Raw genomic sequence first — 19,806 nt, 5'->3', positions numbered from 1 at the left:
TAAAGAATCCGCCTGCCAATGGAGGAAACATGAGTTCAATTCCTGGGTCAGGAAGATCCCCTGGAGTAGGAAACACCCAGCCACTCCAGTGTTCTTGCCTGAAGAATCCCATGGACAGAGGAGCCTGGTGGGCTACAGTCAATGGGGTTGCTAAAGAGTCAGACATGATTTAGTGTCTGAGCATGCACAGAAGCAGCAAGCCAGTTACAGACTAGGAGGACACCAGCTTGGGCCCATGCTCCCCACCCAGCAGGTTGTGCCTGGGGAGTTGCCAGGGCTGGAGGTTGGGCAGCTGACCTGGACATCCCGCAGCAGGCAGGCCTGGGGCTGGAGCAGGGTCCTGGCTCCTTCCCGGCCCTGGCTGACTCCGCACCAGCTGGGTGGAGGGTGGGGTTGGCCAGGACGGTGCAGAAGGGGCACAGAAGTGCCGAGGTCTGGGCCGGTGGGTTCCCCCACCCCTACCACTGAGGACATGGCCAGAGGCCCCTCACTCCTGGGAGGGGAGCTGAGGACCTGGCTGAAGCTCAGGACGATTGGGATGCGCAGGTTCCTGGTGGCTTCACTGTCCCCCCCACCCCCCTACCGCCTGTCAGAGCAGCCAGGGCTGAGGGGATCCAGACGATCTGCTGGCAGAACCGAGTGCCTGGCGGCGGGGGTGGGGAGGGAGGAAGACAGAGAGAAAATGGACAAAGGGAGACCCCCGTAAAACCAGCCGCGGGTCTGTAATCACCAGAGCCTTTGTTTAGAGCTGGTTTAAACAAGTTGTGATCCTTGGGAAGGGGAGGCCATAAACTGAAGCGAAAATAAAAGCGTTTACAGCGAGGGCCCGCGAGGTGCCGGGGATCAATGGGGGAGCCATGGGGGTGTGCCTGGCCTGCACTGCCTGGCGTCCTGGGTGCCGGCAGGCCAGCCGGGCTCAAACATCACAGGCTCCACAGAGGTGGAGGGATGGGGTGGGGGCGGGGGGAGGGGGAGGCAGGTGCCCTCCCCCACCGGGCCAGAGGACAATCCTGCATTCCAGGCTGGGGGGTGGGGGGGAGCAGGGGGAAGAGGGCAGGGTGCCAGGGCTCTGTGACATTTAGAGATTCATGGCCGGAGGCCAGGAGATCTTAGAGGCAGCCTTCCACTCCCCTACAAATTCCTTTATAATGGACTTGAGGGGTTGCACTAATAAGAGGGTTTGAAGGGCACTTGTTCCTGGAAGACATGCCTCTTAGGCCCAACTTATCAGCATGGAAAGGTGTCAGGAGGCAGGTTTCACCCGGGGAGCAACATTCCTCAGGGGCGCTCCATGTAGCCATGGGTGGTGAGGCGAGATGCTTGTGAAGGTGAGGCTGAAGGTGGTCATTCCTGACCGTCCAGCCCTGAGATTTTGGTGTGGACCCTCCATTCACTCGACAGATGTAACCAGCACCTGCCGTAGGCCAGGCAACCAGGCAGGGACGCGTTAGGGAATTGTATACATGTATTCACTCCTGTTTTTTAACAGATTAATTTTCCCCAGGGATCCGTGTAATGGGATGTTGTTGTTTTTGTTGTTGTTTAGTCACTAAGTCGTGTCCAACTCGTACAAGTGGGTTTCCATTCCCTCCTCGAGGGGATATTCCCATCCCAGGGACTGAACCCATGTGTCCTGCATTGGCAGGCAGATTCTTGACCGCTGAGCCACCTGGAGAAGCCCATGTAGTGGGGCGCTTTGGAAGAGCGGCAGTACCAAGGAAAGCCAAGGCGATTCTCGGACATATATTGTCTGAGGTCAGAGGGCCTCGTGGGTTGTGCTCAGAGAGAAAGGCAGCCAGGCTTTTCTGCAAAAAAAATCACACCGAGGTCACGTTCATATTAATAAAGCAGATGAGTAATTGGAGGCTCCTGAACAGATGCAGCAGGGTTTTTTGCTTGTTTTTTTTCCCCCCCTTTAAAATTTCCTGCTGACTCTTTGGCAACATTTGTGGAAGTAGTGCTGAGCTGAGTCTTCCAAATGGCAATGACCAGAGAGAACCCAAAGGCAGGCAGCTCACCCGCTCAAGAGATCTCAAGAGAAATGAGTCCGTGGGGATCTTGTGCCTGTGGTCCTGAAACACCAACGCTTTGTGCAGGGGGAAAACAGGGCAGGGAATGGGTGTGGGCTTTGCAATTAGACAGTTGGGGGTTTTTTTGTTTTACTATGCTGCTGCTGCTGCTAAGTCGCTTCAGTCGTGTCCGACTCTGTGCGACCCCATAGGCAGCAGCCCACCAGGCTCCCCCGTCCCTGGGATTCTCCAGGCAAGAACACTGAAGTGGGTTGCCATTTCCTTCTCCAATACATGAAAGTGAAAAGTGAAAGTGAAGTCGCTCAGTCATGTCCTACTCTTAGTGACCCCATGGACTGCAGCCCACCAGGCTCCTCCATCCGTGGGATTTTACTATAACTAATGCCAAATTATATTTTAAAAGACAATCAAGCGTTAGAAATTGGATGGGATATATCATAACAAACTTTCCCTGGGTTTTTTCCAAACTTATTTATTTTTAATTGAAGGAAAATTGCTTCACAGTGTTGTGTTGTGTTGGCCTCTGCCAACAGCTGGTTTTTAAATCTCTTCTCCTCAACTTCGTCATTGGACCCTTGGCATCATCTCCAAGACTCTGTTTTCTCATCTATAAAATGAGGACCAGAACGTCCCTGCCCCTGGGCTGGGTATGAGGATTTCTGAGGTGGTGTGCATGGGGCTCCTCCGTTGCTTCTCCTTCCCTCCCGCCCTCCCCTCTTCCCTGTGAGACAGATTTAGTATCACACCTCCCAAATTTTGAAAAATGGAAATTATGATAACAGAAGTACCAAAAAAAATAGATAAGCTCTCCTTGTTTGTTTAGGAAACATCTCGGATTCCTACACCCGGTGCTTTACTCACTAAGTTGTCTTCAGCTCTTTGTGACCTGATGCACTGTAGCCCCCAGGCTCCTCTGTCCTTGGGATTCTCCAGGCAAAAATACTGGAGTGGGTTGCCATTTCCTCCTCCAGGTGAATCTTCCAGACCCAGGATCGAACCAGAGTCTCCTGCGTTGCAGGCAGTACCAAAAAGACAGATGAGATCTCCTTGTTTATTTAAGAAACATCTTGAATTCCTGAACCAACGACATTCAATTTCACTATCCATATATCCTAAACAACATTGGTTTAGGACTTCATTCATGTAGTACCTGCCATGGGCTAGGACTGTACTAGGCAGTGGAGATGCAGAAGTGAATGGCACTGTCCTTAGCCACAGACAAATACCAAAGGTGCAGATAATTTTAAAGGCACAAAGAATTCGGGGGAAATAGAGCAGAGCTCTGGTCTTTCCTCATGGCTCAGATGGTCAAGAATCTGCCTGCAATGCAGGAGATGCAGCTTCAATCCCTGGGTTGGGAAGATCCCCTGGAAAAGGGAATGGCAACCCACTCCAGTAGTCTTGCCTTCCATGAGACTTCCACAGACAGGGGAGCCTGGTGGGTTACAGTCCAGGGGGTCCCAAAGAGTTGGACATGACTGAGTGATTGAGGACACACACATTGTTAATTTAATCACATCTTTAAAGAAAAGTGAAAGTGTCAATTGTGTCCAATTCTTTGTGACCTGATGCACTGTAGCCCCCCAGGCTCCTCTGTGCATGGGATTCTCCAGGCAAGAATACCGGAGTGGGTTGCTATTTCCTCTTCAGGGCATTGACCTAGGGATCAAACCCGGGTCTCCTGCACTGCAGGCATACTCTTTACCACATGAGCCACTACTTGTCTCCAAATACAATCTCCTTCTGAGGTACTGGTGGCTCAGAGGTTAAAGCATCTGCCCGCAATGCGGGAGACCTGGGTTCAATCCCTGGGTCAGGAAGATCCCTTGGAGAAGGAAATGGCACCTGGCCCAGGTGTGGGAGGCGCTGTGGGAAGGCACACAGGACTTGCCTCCACAGGAGGGATTCGGTGTGAATCCCGGAGAAGGGACAGGGCCAGAGAAAGACCCCCAGATGCTGGCAGGAGAGGGGGAAGGGAGGAAGAGGGAGGGGAGAGGAAGTGGGGAGGCAAGGGTGTGGGAGGGGTGAGGGGAGGAGATGGCAGGCAGAGCTGGGAGCAGAGGGAGAAAGTTCAGTTTCTAGTAGATAAAGGCCAAGCTGGATTTTTGGTGTCTTTTATTCTTCAGGCAACTCTGCCCTCCTTTGCTCCTGGTATCTGAGTCACGCATCTCAGTGCTGGGCTGAGATTGTTATCCAGGTATTTGAGATTTGTTATCTTGTGATGGGAAGGTCTAGATGTGTTTCCTGCTCTCCCCCGCCTCCCCAGCTCCTAATAGTGCTTGGTCATTCTGTACGGGTCAGGATCTGTGCCTGGTCCCACATGCCCTGCTTGGTAGGTGGCCCCCTCAAAGGGAAGCACTGAGACCACCCTGCTGCTCTGTCTAAACTCCCCTCCAGGGACCCAGTACTGCCATCTGCCTTGCTTGAGTTAAAAAGAGTCTTGAGCAGGCAGGCAAGTTGAGTCTTCGCTGAACACCCTAGAATATTCATAAACGCAGAGAGCAATATCATGACCCCCATCCACCTACGCCCACCCAGTTTCCTCATGGCCAAGCCTGTTTCATCTTCTCTGACACTACCCCTCCTCCCAGGTTATTTTGAAGCAAATGCCCAGATAATTCAAACTCTGTAAACATTTCAATAAATATTTCTAAATGAACTCTAAAAACCCCACAATAATATCGTACCTAAAAAATGAACAATCATATCCTCAGTATCAAATAACCAGCCAACGTTTGCATTTCTCTGATTGCCTAATAATACTTTTTTGCAGTTTGGTTGTTTGATTTGGAATCCATATAAGATATAAGGTCCATACATTGGCATATATGTCTCTTGAGTGTCTTTTAATCTCTAGGTCCCCGCCCCCCCATTCCCCTAACTGCACCCTACCTTCACCAGAAATGGAGTTATTTTTCTTTCAGAGTTTCTTGCAGGCTGAATATTGATGATGGGATTCTTGTGGGAGTCCTTTAACATGCTTTTCTGCCCCTTGTACTTCCAGTTCTAGAGGCTTGGTTAGGGGTGTGTGTGCAAATGTATTATCCATTAGCAAATGTATCATGCTTTTCTCTTTTTGTATAATGTAACTGACCGCTGATAATCATCATCTAGATTTATTAATTTTACTTAAATTAGCAATTAATTAAATTGCAAGTTGCAAGATGGTGATATTCTATCATTCCTTCTTCACTGACTAGATGGAATGCTGTCATCACTCCTTTGGTTTCTCTCAGGTCCAGATCATATAGGAAAAGAGGGACAAATACTTGGTTGTGTCCCCTGATTCAGCAATTCAAAAGAGAATAAAGATTTTGTTCCTTAATATCATCCAAAGGTAATCAAATGAGTTATTGTTTTGGTGGGCTCTTGTATCAATGAGAACTCGGGGGCTTAAACATATTTGGCCTTTTTCAACCCACTGCACTTTTCATTCATATAAAAATATGTTTCATTTGTCCTAGCTTTGACCTGAGTAGCCTGTGATAGTTTCCTAGCTTATCTATAAAGGTTTCCTGGCCCAAATCTGCAAGGGGCCATTTCTCCAAGGATTCCTGATTGTTTTTAGCGGGATATGCCGTGTAGAGATAACAGTCTGAGTGTTGGGAGGGGTAATTACCACCAGGTGGGTCACTCTGTTTGTAGGCCTTTTCCATGGACAGAGCTAGAAAATATGTGTTCTTTAGGAAAGATTAAATAATCATAAAATCCTCTGATACGGGGATTCAAATCCAAGATTTACAGGAATTTTGCTTTGTCAGTCTTACATTGTGTCTTCTTTCAATCACAGTGAAAAGTTCTCAAAACACCAGCATAATTTGATTTGTCTTGCGTAACTCTCTGGCTTCCTCGGTGGCTCAGGGGTAAAGAACCCACCTGTCAATGCAGGAGACTTGGGAGACCCCGGTTTGACTCCTGGGTCAGGAAGATCCCCTGGAGAAGGGAATGGCAACCCCATCCAGTATTCTTGCCTGGAGAATTCCATGGACAGAGAAGCCTGGTGGGCTATAGTCCATGGGGTCGCAAAGAGTCGGACTCCACTGAAGCACGCATGTTACTACCTAGACACGAGTCTCAGAATGACAGTACGAGTGTGACCATCAACAGCATGTTGACTGAAAGCCTCAGGAGGCTTGGCTTCTGGGTCTTTTTGTCCTTTGGGCATATCCCACTGAGGATTTGCGGCCAGCTTACAGTGTAGGAATTGCTGTTTGATTTAATCTTGTTTTGTGAAGTTCCATAAAATAGTTTGTAGCTCCAGATGATCGTACTAAGTGAAGTAAGTCAGATAGGGAATGGCAAATATCATATATCACTTATATGTTGAGTCTAAAAAAATGATACAAATGAACTTATTTACAAATTTTGAAAACAGATTTATGGTTACCAAAGGGGAAAGGTGGTGTGGGGAGATAAATTAGGAGTTTGAGATTAACATATACATACTATATCTAAAATAGATAATCAGCAAGGATCTACCGTATAGCACAGGGAACTCTACTCAGTACTCTGTAATAATCTAAATGGGAAAAGAATCTGAAAAGAAATGTATAAATTTAACTGCATTACTTTGCCATATGCCTAAAAACTAACACAGTATTGTAAATCAAATATATTCCAATATAAAATAAAAATTAAATTTAAGAAAAAATAAAATAATGATCCTCAAAAAAATAAAAACATTTAATGGCTCCAAAGTAAATTCTAGAGAATGCAGTGTATGAAAAAAAGTCTGCCTTTATCCCTGTACCCTTCAGCTTATCCTTTTCATTCTTTTGTTGGTAAACATTTAAAGAATTACGACTTCTTTCTTCCATTTTAAAATGCTTCTGTGTAAAGAAAAAATTTTTTTAATTAAAAATGCTTTTGTTTATTTTTGGGAGTTGTATTGAGATATTGTTTACAAACCATCAGATTCATCCTTTTAAAAATCAGCATATGTCTTCTTTCCTTAGACAAGTGGCAGCATGTAGTAAGCACTTTTTTCTCTGCCTTGCTTTTTACAGTAACAGTATACCCTAAAGATTCTTCCATGATATGAAGAGATCTTCCTCAATCATTTGCAAAGCTGCATAGCTTAAAAGCACCACATTTTATTCCACCAGTCCTCTCCTGGTGGCCATTTGAGTTCTTTTTGTTACTGCAAGTAGTGCATATATTTTTTTTCATATTTTGATGCGTGTACTTTTGGACGATCCCTTTGTAGGTGGGGAATTGCTGGGTGAAAGAGGAAAGGCATAGATAACTTTTCGAGACATTGCCCAGGTCCCCTCCCACCATAAATGTATGAGAAGCATTGCCTCCCAGCTTAGCTAACATTGTATATTGTTGAAATGCTGCATGTTTGCCAAGCTGCCAGCAGAAACTGTATCTCAGAGTGATTTTACCTTGGGATTCTCTCCATATGAGTGAGGTGGAGGACTTTGTCATGACTGAGCGCCCCTTGTAGTTCTTATCTTGTGAACCATGTTTTTTGTGAACCTTGTGAACCTTGTCTTTGTGAACCATGTAATTTCCCATCCATTTTCCCATAGGTTTTTTGACCTTTAAAACTCCCTGTGATAACGAGTGCAAATGGTTTTCCTAATTTGTCTTTTGTCTTTTTACTTTGTAACAGTGTTATATGCCATGTAAAAATTGTTTCCCTGTTGTTCGTTTATGTAAGCAAATTTATTAACTTCTTCTTACTTCTGATTTTGAAAACATAGTTGGTGAACTTTCCCCCATTTCTGGTTTATGGATTTGAGCTGTCTCCTTTAGCATGTGAAAGCGGCTCAGTCGTGTCTGACTCTTTGCGACCCTATAGACTGTAACTCAGAGAAGGCAATGGCACCCCACTCCAGTACTCTTGCCTGGAGAATCCCATGGATGGAGGAGCCTGATAGGCTGCAGTCCGTGGGGTCGCTAAGAGTCAGACACGACTGAGCGACTTCACTTTCACTTTTCACTTTCATGCACTGGAGAAGAAAATGGCAACCCACGCCAGTGTTCTTGCCTGGAGAATCCCAGGGACGGGGAGCCTGGTGGGCTGCCGTCTCTGGGGTCGCACAGAGTTGGACACTGCTGCTGGGACTTAGCAGCAGACTATAACTGGCCAGGCTCCTCTGTCCATGGAATTTTCCAGCCAAGAATACTGGAGTGGGTTGCCATTCCCTTCTCCAAGGGATCTTCCCCAACCCAGGGATCGAATCTGGGTCTACTATATTGCAGGTGGATTCTTTACCGCCTGAGCTCCCAGGGTCTCTTTTATGGTATACTAAATTCTCACATGCAATTGGATCAATTTCTGGACTTTCTTTTCTGGTCTGTCTGTCTGCCTATCTTTGGGCCAAAATTAAACTTTTAATTATAGAAGCTTTATAATACCCTCTCATGTGTGGTAAGGCTAGCCTTTCTTCTCTTGGTCTTTGCTCTTTTCCAGGGTTTTCCTTGTTCTTGCTTGTGTACAAACCATATTTTTAAAATTTTAAGGAGAATTTATACAATTGTAATACATAGATGTTGCTTAGATCCTTGTTCAAACAAAGAATTATTTTTTTTAAAGTTAGTATCAAACTAAGAGAATATCCATTCTATGTATTTGATGAAATTATAAAGAATTATTGTCAATGTGTGTGTGATGGTGGTGGTTGTTTTAGTCATTAAGTCATGTCGGACTCTTTTGTGACCCTATGGACTGCAGCCTTCCAGGTTCCTCTATCCACGGGATTTTCCAGGCAAGAATACTGGAGTGGGTTGCCATTTCCTTCTCCAGAAGATCTTCCTGACCTAGACACCAAACCTGTCACCTGCATTGCTAGGTGAGTTCTTTACCACTGAGCCACCAGGGAATCCTGTGTGTAATGGTACTAAAGGGTATTTTTCAATCCTTATCCTTTAGAGAAATATAGTGAAGTAGCACAGATTAAATCATAATTTATATCTGCTTCTAAGTAATCCTGGTGGCTGGAGGAGATATAGATGAAACAACTGACCATAAACTGATAATTATTGAAACTGGGTGGTGGGGACTTGAGGTTCATTTTACTATTCTACTTATTTTTATATATTTTTGAAATAATAAATAGTTTAAAAAAGAGAAAGGGATTTCGAGTTCTAAAGGTTTTGAAACGTGGAGCAATATGAAACTTTTTAAAAAAGTAAGTTTCAGCAAAGAGTGGGTGCTTTGCATAAGGAAATTTGCAGTCAGAAGCCAGGATGCAGAGGACGGAAGTAAGGAGAAAATGTTTGCATTATTTACCCGACTGACTCAGCCCAGGGCCAGGTGCATGAACTAATCCTTTTCTCCATTAAACATTTACCTGTAACTGAACTATATCCTTTTTCTGGGACATAAAGGTCCAATGTAGATAGGTGTGCCCTGATTTACAGACCAGATGAGTTCCCGAAAAGTTGGTTTCAAATTCTCTATTTTCTAACTGGTTGCCTACCATGTTGCTCAGAGTTTGGGGTCTTTGAAATTCCAAAGTGTTTCAGAAGGACAAATTGAAAAAGATATCATAAATGTCACTTTTATGGAACTCTTTTTATTTATAAGCAATGTATATTTTAGAAATAAAGCTGTAGACTGCAGACCACAGACCCTCTAAGTTACCCTTTCCACACTTCAACGCTTGAGAGGTGAATTTCGTTCAGAGTTTAAAACTAGCTCTCAATCCTGCAGCTTGACCCCCTCTCTTGACTGAGTATCTGAACACTGCTCTCAAGAAGTTATCATGTTTGCAGTCTGTTTTGAAGAAAAAATACAGATAGAACTGGGTTGTTGATGTGAGGAAGGAGGAAAACAAATATATCCCTTTTATTTCTTTAAAATTCAGTACTGGCTACCTATATTACCTGTCAAACATTAATAGAAATAACTACTTGGTAAAATAGTCCTGCTATGACTGAAGGTAAAGATACATACAAATGCCACGACCCACAAATCGAGCTTCAGAGATATTCGTGCACATGGGTCCCTGGACTCAAGTACAAATGAATGTGCCAACAAGATTGCTCCCAACAAGGAAGCACTGGAAACATACAGGTGTCAGAAGCAGTAGGCAGTTGAGCGTTGATAGGCTAGATAATTCTACAGCCATGAAGAGGAAGTATCCATGGTTACATTCAGTAACATGGATGAATATTACAAAAGAGTGCTATAAGAAGCGTAACAAGAATGCATACACACTGTTTATAAACTGTTGCTAAAGGATGCATACATAAATGTTAAAATAAAGAAAACAATAGGAAGAGCAACAAGTATACATGTGCTAAACTCAAGGATCAGTTGTTGAATCATCATAGAAGGTGGGGGCTTCCCTGATGGCTCAGAGGTAAAGAATCCACTCGCCAATGCAGGAGACTCAGGAGATCCGGGTTTGATCTCTGGGTTGGGAAGATCCCCTGGAGGAGGAAATAGCAACCCACTCCAATATTCTTGCCTGGAGAATCCCATGGACAAGGGAGTCTGGTGGACTAGAGTCCATGGGGTCGCAATGAGCCGGACAGCAGAATAGAAGACAGGCTGGGAGTTATCTTGGTGAGAAGGGGAAATGAATGAGAAGAGACACATAAAGACATCTGGGGTTCTGGAAGTGTCCTGTTTACCAGCCTGATTGGTGAATGCACAGGTATACAATGTATGATTATTTATTAAACTGGATATTCATGTATATACCTTGCTGGATAGGTTTCATATTTTTTTATTTAAAAGGTTACAATAAAAAGTTAATTAAAGGGCTTTTAAATGTTTATGGGAAACATAATTTCCTTTGTATTGTCTATAAAAATCTATATATCACTCTTATAACAGCCATCGTGGGCATAATTGTAATGTCACTGAATTGCTGGACCATATAACTCATACTTATGTAAAGAATATTGGAGAAACTAGAGATATGTAAGGGAATAAAATATCTAAATATGTCAACAGCAGTGATTTTCGCTGAATTAACAGTTTGCAAATAGACATCTGTGAGTCCAAGTTAAATAATGCTTTGTAAAGAGAAAACATAAAACAGAGAAAGCTGTAGCTCACAGCAGAAGATTCAGCAAACTCTAAGTATATTGATTTTTTTGTACTTAGAATAAAACTCCTGTCTCACACTTGAAGCATGTTTGTAGGGCAAGGAGGAGAAGACTGAGTGATGAGGGAAGTGATTTTACTTTGCAAGTGCAGGCTCTGGAGGCCCGTATGATTTGCCATGTGGGAGGCAGAGTCCTTTCAAAAATCAGATCATCACAGCTGTCAGCCAGTCAGAAACGCAGGTTAGGCTGCCTTTCTAGATTTTGACATTGGTTAATGTGTTGTTGTTGTTGTTCAGTCGCTCAGTCGTGTCCAGCTCTTTTTGACCGACCCCAGGGACTGCAGCACTCCAGGCTTCCCTGTCCTTCTCTATCTCCCAGAGTTTGCTCAAACTCATGTCCATTGAGTCAGTGATGCCATCCAATCATCTCATCCTCTGTTGCCCCCTTCTCCTCCTGCCCTCAATGTTTCCCAGCATCAGGGTCTTTTCCAGTGAGTCAGCTCTTTGTATCAAGTGGCCAAAGTATTGAAGTTTCAGTTTCAGCATCAGTCCTTCCAATGAATATTCAGGGTTGAGTCCCTTTAAGATTGACTGGTTTGATCTCCTTTCAGTCCAAGGGACTCTCAGGAGTCTCCTCCAGCACCACAGTTTGAAGGCATTCATTCTTTGGTGCTCAACCTTCTTTCTGATCCAACTCTCACATCTGTACATGACTACTGGGAAAACTATAGCTTTGACTATACAGACCTTTGCGAACAAAGTGATGTCTTTGCTTTTCAATACACTGTCTAGGTTTGTCACAGCTTTTCTTCCAAGGAGCAAGAGTCTTTTTAATATAGTACATGCATATCCCCTGCATTAGAGATTATTACAAAAGAAATGTGTAGTATTAGTACTTCACATGGCACTGGGTTTGAGAAACAAGAGCCAGTTACAGAAATACAACGAACAATTTGACGTGTTATCAGCAGAAGTTACAGAATTACTCTGAGCAAAGAGAAACAAGGAGCGCCTGATCTTTACTGCACACCTGGGACTGTGCCAGTCTATTTCACAGGTAATCTCAAGCAATCTTACCAGCAGGGCTTCCTGTGAAGCAGGAACAAACCCCCAAGGATGATGGACCGTTCTCCCCTATTTCACAGACAAGGACACTGGGATTCAGAGCAATAAACTCACCTGTACAGAGTAAATGGCAGCATCTGGGAAAAGTGTGAATTTCAAGAAAAACTTAAATTGCTGTCATAGACAAGATATTAAGAAAATGCAAGGACTTCCCTGGTGGCCCAGTGGTTAGAAGTCCGCCTTGCAGCGCAGGAGATGCAGGTTCCGTCTCTGGTTGGAGAACTAAGATCCCATGTGCCACTGTACAACCAAGCCCAAGGGCCGCAGCTGCCAAGCCTGTGCTCTTGGAAGCCTGAGAGCCACAACTAGAGAGTTTGTGCACCACAATGAAAGATCTCACATGACTCAAGTAAGACCCAATGCAGCAAACTAAAAAAAAAAAGAAAGCTCAGATGCTTTCTACAATATACTTACTATATGTGAAGACTAAGCACTCAGCTTAAATAAATAAATATTCAAAACGTGACCCATTGCCAAGTCTTCCTGACTTCAAGGCTTATTACATAGCTATAATAATCACGAGAGTGTGATATTGGTGGAAGGACAGATATGTGGATCAATAGAAATGAAACAGTGAACCCAGAGGTAGACCCACACACAAACAATTAATTTTTGAAAAAGCAGTAAAAATAACTTAATGGAGGAAGAATAACCTTTTCAAAACATGGTGCTGGAGCAATTACCAGTGCATAGGCAAAAAACAAAACAGGGACCTTGACCTGATTCTCACATCTGACAGAAAAACAAACTTCAAATGTGTAATAGTTATAAATGTAAAACTCTGAAACTTTTAGGAAAAACATGGGAGAGGATCTAGGATAAAGCAAAATTCTTAGGCTTGACACCACAAGCATGGTTCATAAAAGGACAAATTGATAAATCTGACTTCAAAATTTAAAACTTTTGCTCAGCAACAGACCCCGTAAAGAGGATGAAAAGACAAACTCCAGAGTGGGAGAAAATATTTATAAACCATATAGGCAGCAAAAACCTGCTATCTGGAATATAAAGAACTCCTAAAATTCAACTGTAAAAAAAAATTGAGCAATCTAATTAAAATATAGGCAAAAATCATTTCACTGAAGAAGGTACACAGATGGGAAATAAGCATACATGAAAATGTGCTCCACATCGTTAGCCATTAGGGAAATGGAAGTTAGAACCACAATCAGATCACACTCCGCACTGACCAGGATGGCAAAAATAAAAAGTAAAACCAGCACCAGGTGCTGGTGAAGTTGCAGAGAAACTCACTGATGGAAACATAAGATGGCACCACTCTGGAACCACTTTGGCAGCTGCCTAAGAAACTAAACATAAATGAAACACACAACCCAACAATTACACTGCTGGGCATTTATTCCACAGCAATAAAGACCTGACATTCACACAAAACCCTATAAACAAATGTTTGTAACAGTCCCAAACTGCCACCAATTTCGATGTCCTTCAGTCAGTGAAGAGTGAAACTGATGGGGCCAGGTACACAGCACAACTCCGATGGGTCTCCAGATTCGTCTTCGTGGGTGAATGACTTATCTTGAGGGGGGTCTTACACCTCTTCATTCTTGGCACGTCAATTGTTTTCAATCAAAGGCTGACCTGAGGCTTTGGCATTAGAAGGTTTCAAGAACAGTTTGAGGAAAATCCCTATTGTTGTCCAAGTGTTTAAGTTAGCCTGCCATCTTCAAAATTAAGGTTTAGAGTCATGAGCAATGTTTACAGTTTAGTATTTTCATGTCTTCCTAGTGCAGCAATTCTGAAACTTTTGAATCTCAGGACCTCTTTAAATTCCTGAAAGTTCTTGAGGATCCCAAAGAGCTTTTGTTTATACGGGTTAAATCTACTTCATATATACTATATTTGAAACAAACACCCAGACATATAAAAAGTTTTATTAATTAACTTAAAAGTAACAGTAAATAAATCCTCTGTGTGTTGACATAGATATTTTACTTAAAATAATTATATTTTCTTAAACAACGAAACAGTGAGAAGGGTATCATTGTTTTCCATTTTTGCAGACCTCTTTCATGTCTTGCTTTGTAGTTTGCAGATCCCTTTAACAGCTGGGTTCTCATATTTGCTTCAATTTGTTGCAGTGTTTTGGTTGAGGTGAAGCATATAAGAAAGGCCAGCCTCCCACAGGTATGCAGTTAAAAAAGAGAGATCTGGGTGACCCTTTGGAAATGTCTTGGGCCCCCCAGAGATCTGTGGACCACACTGAGTCTGAGATCTGTAAATCCACACTGATCTAGTGGATTTCCTCAGATTTCATTTGTCTTCTTTCTTCAAGGTTGCAGAAGACACAAAAAGTTTGACATTGTGTTCAAGTTTTTGGAGGACTTAGTCCTTTTAGACAGCTTGGGGAATAGTACTTTCCAGGAGGCACTAGTGGTAAAGAATCCACCTGCCACTTCAGGAGACGTAAGAGATGTGGGTCCGATCCTTGGGTTGGGAAGATTCCCTGGAGGAGGAAATGGCAACCCCCTCCAGTATTCTTGCCTGGAGAATCCCACAGACAGAGGAGACTGGCGGGCTACAGTCCATGGGGTTGCAAAGAGCTGGACACGACTGAAGCAACGTAGCACACATGCATGCAAACCGAAAAAAGGATGATGAAGAAAAACAGCATCTCCAGAGGCTGTTGATGTAGAGGGGTAGGGTCTGTCTTTTCTTAAAAATCGTACCCTGAAGACAAGGTCTCAGTGAGCCCACAAGGGCCAGCGTTGGGGGCTGAACAAAGTCCGTGACCCAGCCCTAGTGCCCCAACGCACAGGTGACCCAGCCCTGGGAAAACGGGGCGTTTCCAGCAGCTCTGGAACCACAGTGTCTCTCTCAGCTTTCCTTGTAACAAGATTAGTCTTGCTTTTCCCTCCTCTTTATTCCACCGTCTTGCGGGCCACCTCTTGGCTTTTGCGGTAATGTGATTAGCTGGCCTGTGGCCCACACCGAGGCCACTGACACAAAGATCTCTGCTTAGCTGAGTGCACCTCTTTCCTAAACAGCATCTCAGTGTTTATAATCACAGGGCCATTGTGAGTGCTGGGATTCCAATAGGACAGGATATTTACGATACCGCCTACCTCCCCCACCTCCATAAAAGTCCATTCAAGGAGACAGTTGGAAAAGGAACAGAGACAGATGTGTGTCCTTCCCAGATGCTGACAGGCCTCAATTGTTCTGCATATGTAATGACTTTTTACGGCTCTCTGCAAAGGCCTCTTCTGACTTTTAAAAAGCTGCCAAAGTCAAATATAGGTAGTTTTAGTAATCTCCCCGGATGCTCCAGCTGCCTAGAAATCCTCTGTCAGAGGGTGTACAAAAAAGCCTGCCTCCCTTTCCTGTTTCATGGCTGTAACATTGATCTCTTAGTATTTATATATGACTGTTCATGTACATGCAAGAGTCCATAGCATCTTATTTGGACAAGAGTCCTTTATAAACATTCAATGGTTCAATAATTGTTTTAACGGCAATTTATGTAATTAGAACATAAAGAAAATAAAATGAATGGAGAATGTAGACCCTCCTATGAAGTTTTTAACAAATATTTTAATGTTTCTATATTTCTGAATATAGAACTTTAAAGTTGAAAAAACTTTTCAATGTGGAATTAGCTCATTTGATTTTTATAGCCACATGATCTTGAAGGAACGTTTCTTTTTAAAAAATTTGTTTATTTTCTAATAGATAGCCAATGAGAATGTGCTGTATGGCTCAGGAAACTTGAACAGGGGCTCTGTATCAACCTAGAGGGGTGGGATGGGGAGGGAGACGGGAGGGAAGTTCAAAAGAGAGGGGATATATGTATACCTATGGCTGATTCATGTTGAGGTTTGACAGAAAACAACAAAGTTCTGTAAAGCAATTATCCTTTAATAAAAAAATTTATTAGTTAAAAAATTTTATTATTTTCTAAAAATCGAAGTATAGTTGCTGTACAATATTATATAGGTTTCAGGTATACAGTATAGTGATTCACAATTTTTATAGGCTATTCTCTTATTTATAGTCACTATGAATGTTCCCTATATTCCCTGTGCTGCACAATATATCCTTGTAGCTCATTTTTTACCTAATAGTCTATACTTCTTACTCCCCTACCCCTATGTTACCCCTGAAACTTATTTTCTTTTAATGCAAATTAATACATTTGATAATTTCTGATGGATAAGATTTGTTCTGGTCATTTGGGTAGTTTAGGTTGAGCTGAACAGGAAAATATCCAGGATTGGAAAATTCTATCTGCGGTGCTGATCAGCTTCTTCTTTATTTATTTTAAAATGTCTATTTATTCATTTGGCTGCACCAGGGCTTAGCTGTGGCATGTGGGATCTTTAGCTGAGGCATGTGGGATCTAGTTCCCTGACTGGGGATTGAACCCAGAACCCCTGCGTTGGGAGCGCAGAGTCTTAGCCACCGGACCACCATGGAAGTCCCTGATCAGCTTCTTGCTGTACTCCTCTCACCTTAAAAATCCTCTGCTAAGAGTTAGCTCCCTTGGTTTGATCCCTGTGCATAAGGTCGCCACTCTGTGCTTCCGCTATGACTTCAGAGGGACACTCAGGAGGATACTGAGTGCCTCACAGGTCTGTTCCCACTGTCATATTTCTTCCAAAACCCGAAGCAGAAAAATGAATACCCGACTGATTTTAAAAATGGCAAAAGACAGCAAAGTCCTTGAAGAGATGCTTCCAAACCCAGACATTATTCCTCTGCATGCTAGGCCCAGTTCAAGTATCTTCTCATCGGTGAAGTCCTTGGCACCCTCCATCTGAAAATGCTCTTTTTCAGTCCTCATCTCAGTTAGGCGTGTCCAACAGTCTGCTGGTAAACGTTTAACAACCAGCTCTTTGTGGAGAAGATGAACCCTGGTTTGTAGTGCTTGTGATGTAAACAGTCCTGCCTGGCTGACTTTAGTCCCACGAAGACGTCACTGGACTTTCCTGGTGGCTCAATGGTAAAGAATTTGCCTGCAATTCAGAAGCCCTTGGTTCAATCCCTGGGTCAAGAAGATCTCCTGGAGGAGGAAGTGGCAACCCACTCCAGTATTCTTGCCTGAAGAATTCCATGGACCAAAGAGCCTGGCAGGCAGCAGTCCGTGGGGTCAAAGAGTCGACACAACTGAAGCAACTTAGCACGTGCCCATGCGTGTGCACACACACACACACACACATACATATATATATTCTTTTTAAGCGGCTTTCCAGGTGGCACTAGTAGTAAAGAACCTGCCTGCCAATGCAGGGGACATAAGAGATGGGGATTCGATCCCTGGGTTGGGAAGATCTCTTGGAGAAAGGCGTGGCAACCCACTCCACTATTCTTGCCTAGAGAACCCGATGGACAGAGAAGCCTGGAGGACTGCGGTCCGTGGGGTCGCAAAAAGTCAGACATGACTAAAACTTTCACTGTCGTTCTTTTTCATATTCTTTTCCATCGTGGCATATCACAGGCTATTGAATATAGTTCCCTGTGCTACACAGTGGGACCTTGTTGTTTACCTATTCTCTAATATTCAGGCTTCCCTTGTGGCTCAGCTGGTAAAGAATCCTCCTGCGATGCTGCAGACCTGGGTTTGATCCCTGGGTTGGGAAGATCCCCTGGAGAAGGGAACGACTACCCATTCCAGTATTCTGGCCTGGAGAATTCCATGGACTCTATAGTCCTTGGGGTTGCAAAGAGTTGGACACAACCAAGCAACTTTCACTTCACATGTAATATTCAACAGTTTGCATCTGCTAATCCCAAACTGCTATGTGGTGCAGCCAAAAAAAAAGGGAAAAAATCCAACAAAATAAAAGCACAAAATATGACATATGCTGATATATGTGGAGAGAGTGAGAGCCCTGATTACATCTAACATGTAAACACACTGATATGAAGTATTATTTTTCTTTGGACCTTAGACCAGTGATCTCATGGCTGATACAGACCTACAGTTATTTTACTGCACTGATCCAAATATGTAAAGCACTTATTGTTACCATAAGCATCAAACATGTTTATTTGTTAAATGTTCATTAAATGTCCATTTAGGTTGTGTGTTAGTCCCTGCAGTCAGAGTGATTCTTTCTTTGAAAATGGTGACCAGAGGTCTCAATCCTATTTAGCCAAACCTATTACTAATACCTAGGAAATGCTCTCAATTCCTGGTCCTATAGGTGATGTCTCATCTAACATCTCCCAAATTTCTGGATTGGGCAGAAGTTACAGAAATTTCCAGTTTCTATTACAGGTTTTTTCCTGTGTTTTTATTAATTTAGGCTGTCATTTCCACAATACATACGTTTATTCTCAGAAGTGAAATCTGACCAAAATATAGATGGAAGCATTTTAAAAAGAATTTCATTCCAACTGCTTTAGCCATTCATCTATAATTATTTGGGGCATATATCAGAGAATCATTTTCTACTTTAGGTGAAGTATGACTCAGCCAACAATCTCTTGTGAGTGAATAACATCCTGGGATTCATGGCTGGTCCCCACAAGGCGCTGCTAATAGACTGATTCGCTCAGCTCCTCACTCTTGGGAGGAAGTCCAGCTTCACCCCTCTTCCTCCTCATCCCCCAGCCTCAGAAGGGAACTTGGGCTTCTGGTATTTATAGATAAATATACAGACTGTGGTCCAACACTGGACACCTGCATAAGCTCATAAAAGCGTCCCCGGTTCAAACAACCAGTTTTACATTCTTGGCCAGTTGTGGAAACCCCACCCTCACTGGGCTGAGGCAGCAGCAAGTTCCAGCTAAGGCACGCACACACTCAGCTTGTCTTGCTGGACTGACCGCCTCTCTAGGAACCAGATGGAAGCCATTGCTATGTTAGGATACCCATCACATGGACGAGCAGGTGGGGGACCCAGAGGGAGGAGACCCCAGAGGCGTGATTCGGGAGCCCCTCGGAGATGAGGACAACCTTCAAAACCAGGCTCTCAGTCCATCACTCCCCACACCCTGAGATTCCCCGTGTGAGATGAGTTGAGAGCTGGTTTTACCAGAAGAAAGGGGACATTTAAACCTTATCAATCATGCCCAACAAGAAACGCCCCCTCTTCCCAAAACTAAAATGCATTTGTCGTCAAAAGACCTTTTCATGAAGGCAGTTTTGTCAATACGCCATCTGGGCACAAATAAAAGGGTCCATTTGAATGCACGTAAATGCTGTCGGCATTCAGGTTGCTCAGACTGTGGGTGACGGTTGTGTTTTAGCCAGTGCTACCTGCACCCGTACCTCTCCAGTTCCTCCTGGAAACCAGATTGCTGCATCTCAAGGCTGCAGTTTCCCCTGCCTATAAGACAGAAAGCTGTGAGGCTCCAGGCTTCTTAGGTCAAGAAGAATTGATTTAATTTTTCTTATTCAACTGATTACTTCATATATAACATGAATAGAAGGCACTTATTTAAACGTATCTTTCCTGTAGTATTGTTGCTGTTGTTCAGTCGATTAGTTGTGTCCGACTCTTGGCGACTCCTCCCTGTCCTTCACTATCTCCTGGAGTTTGCTCAGACTCATGTCCATTGTGTTGGTGATGCCATCCAACCATCTCATCCTATGTCATTCCCTTCTCCTCCTGCCTTCAATCTTTCCCAGTATCAGGGTGTTTTCCAATAAGTCTGCTCTTTGCATCAGGTGGCCA

General features: G+C 43.6%; 1 protein-coding gene across 1 annotated transcript in view; it reads left to right on the top strand.

The window, feature by feature from the left end:
• The first annotated feature begins 472 nt into the window (after positions 1-472).
• GTF3A (general transcription factor IIIA) overlaps positions 473-19,806 on the top strand; it is a 49,513-nt gene continuing 30,179 nt past the window's right edge. The window contains exon 1 of the mRNA XM_070380821.1: positions 473-655. Within this exon, the coding sequence (XP_070236922.1) occupies positions 473-655 (183 nt within the window). The remainder of the gene's footprint in view (positions 656-19,806) is intronic.

Source organism: Bos mutus, chromosome 12, assembly GCF_027580195.1.
Source record: "Bos mutus isolate GX-2022 chromosome 12, NWIPB_WYAK_1.1, whole genome shotgun sequence".
Lineage (NCBI taxonomy): Eukaryota > Metazoa > Chordata > Mammalia > Artiodactyla > Bovidae > Bos > Bos mutus.
The sequence above is the reverse complement of the archived record's forward strand: the minus strand, read 5'-3'. Positions and strand labels throughout refer to the sequence as shown.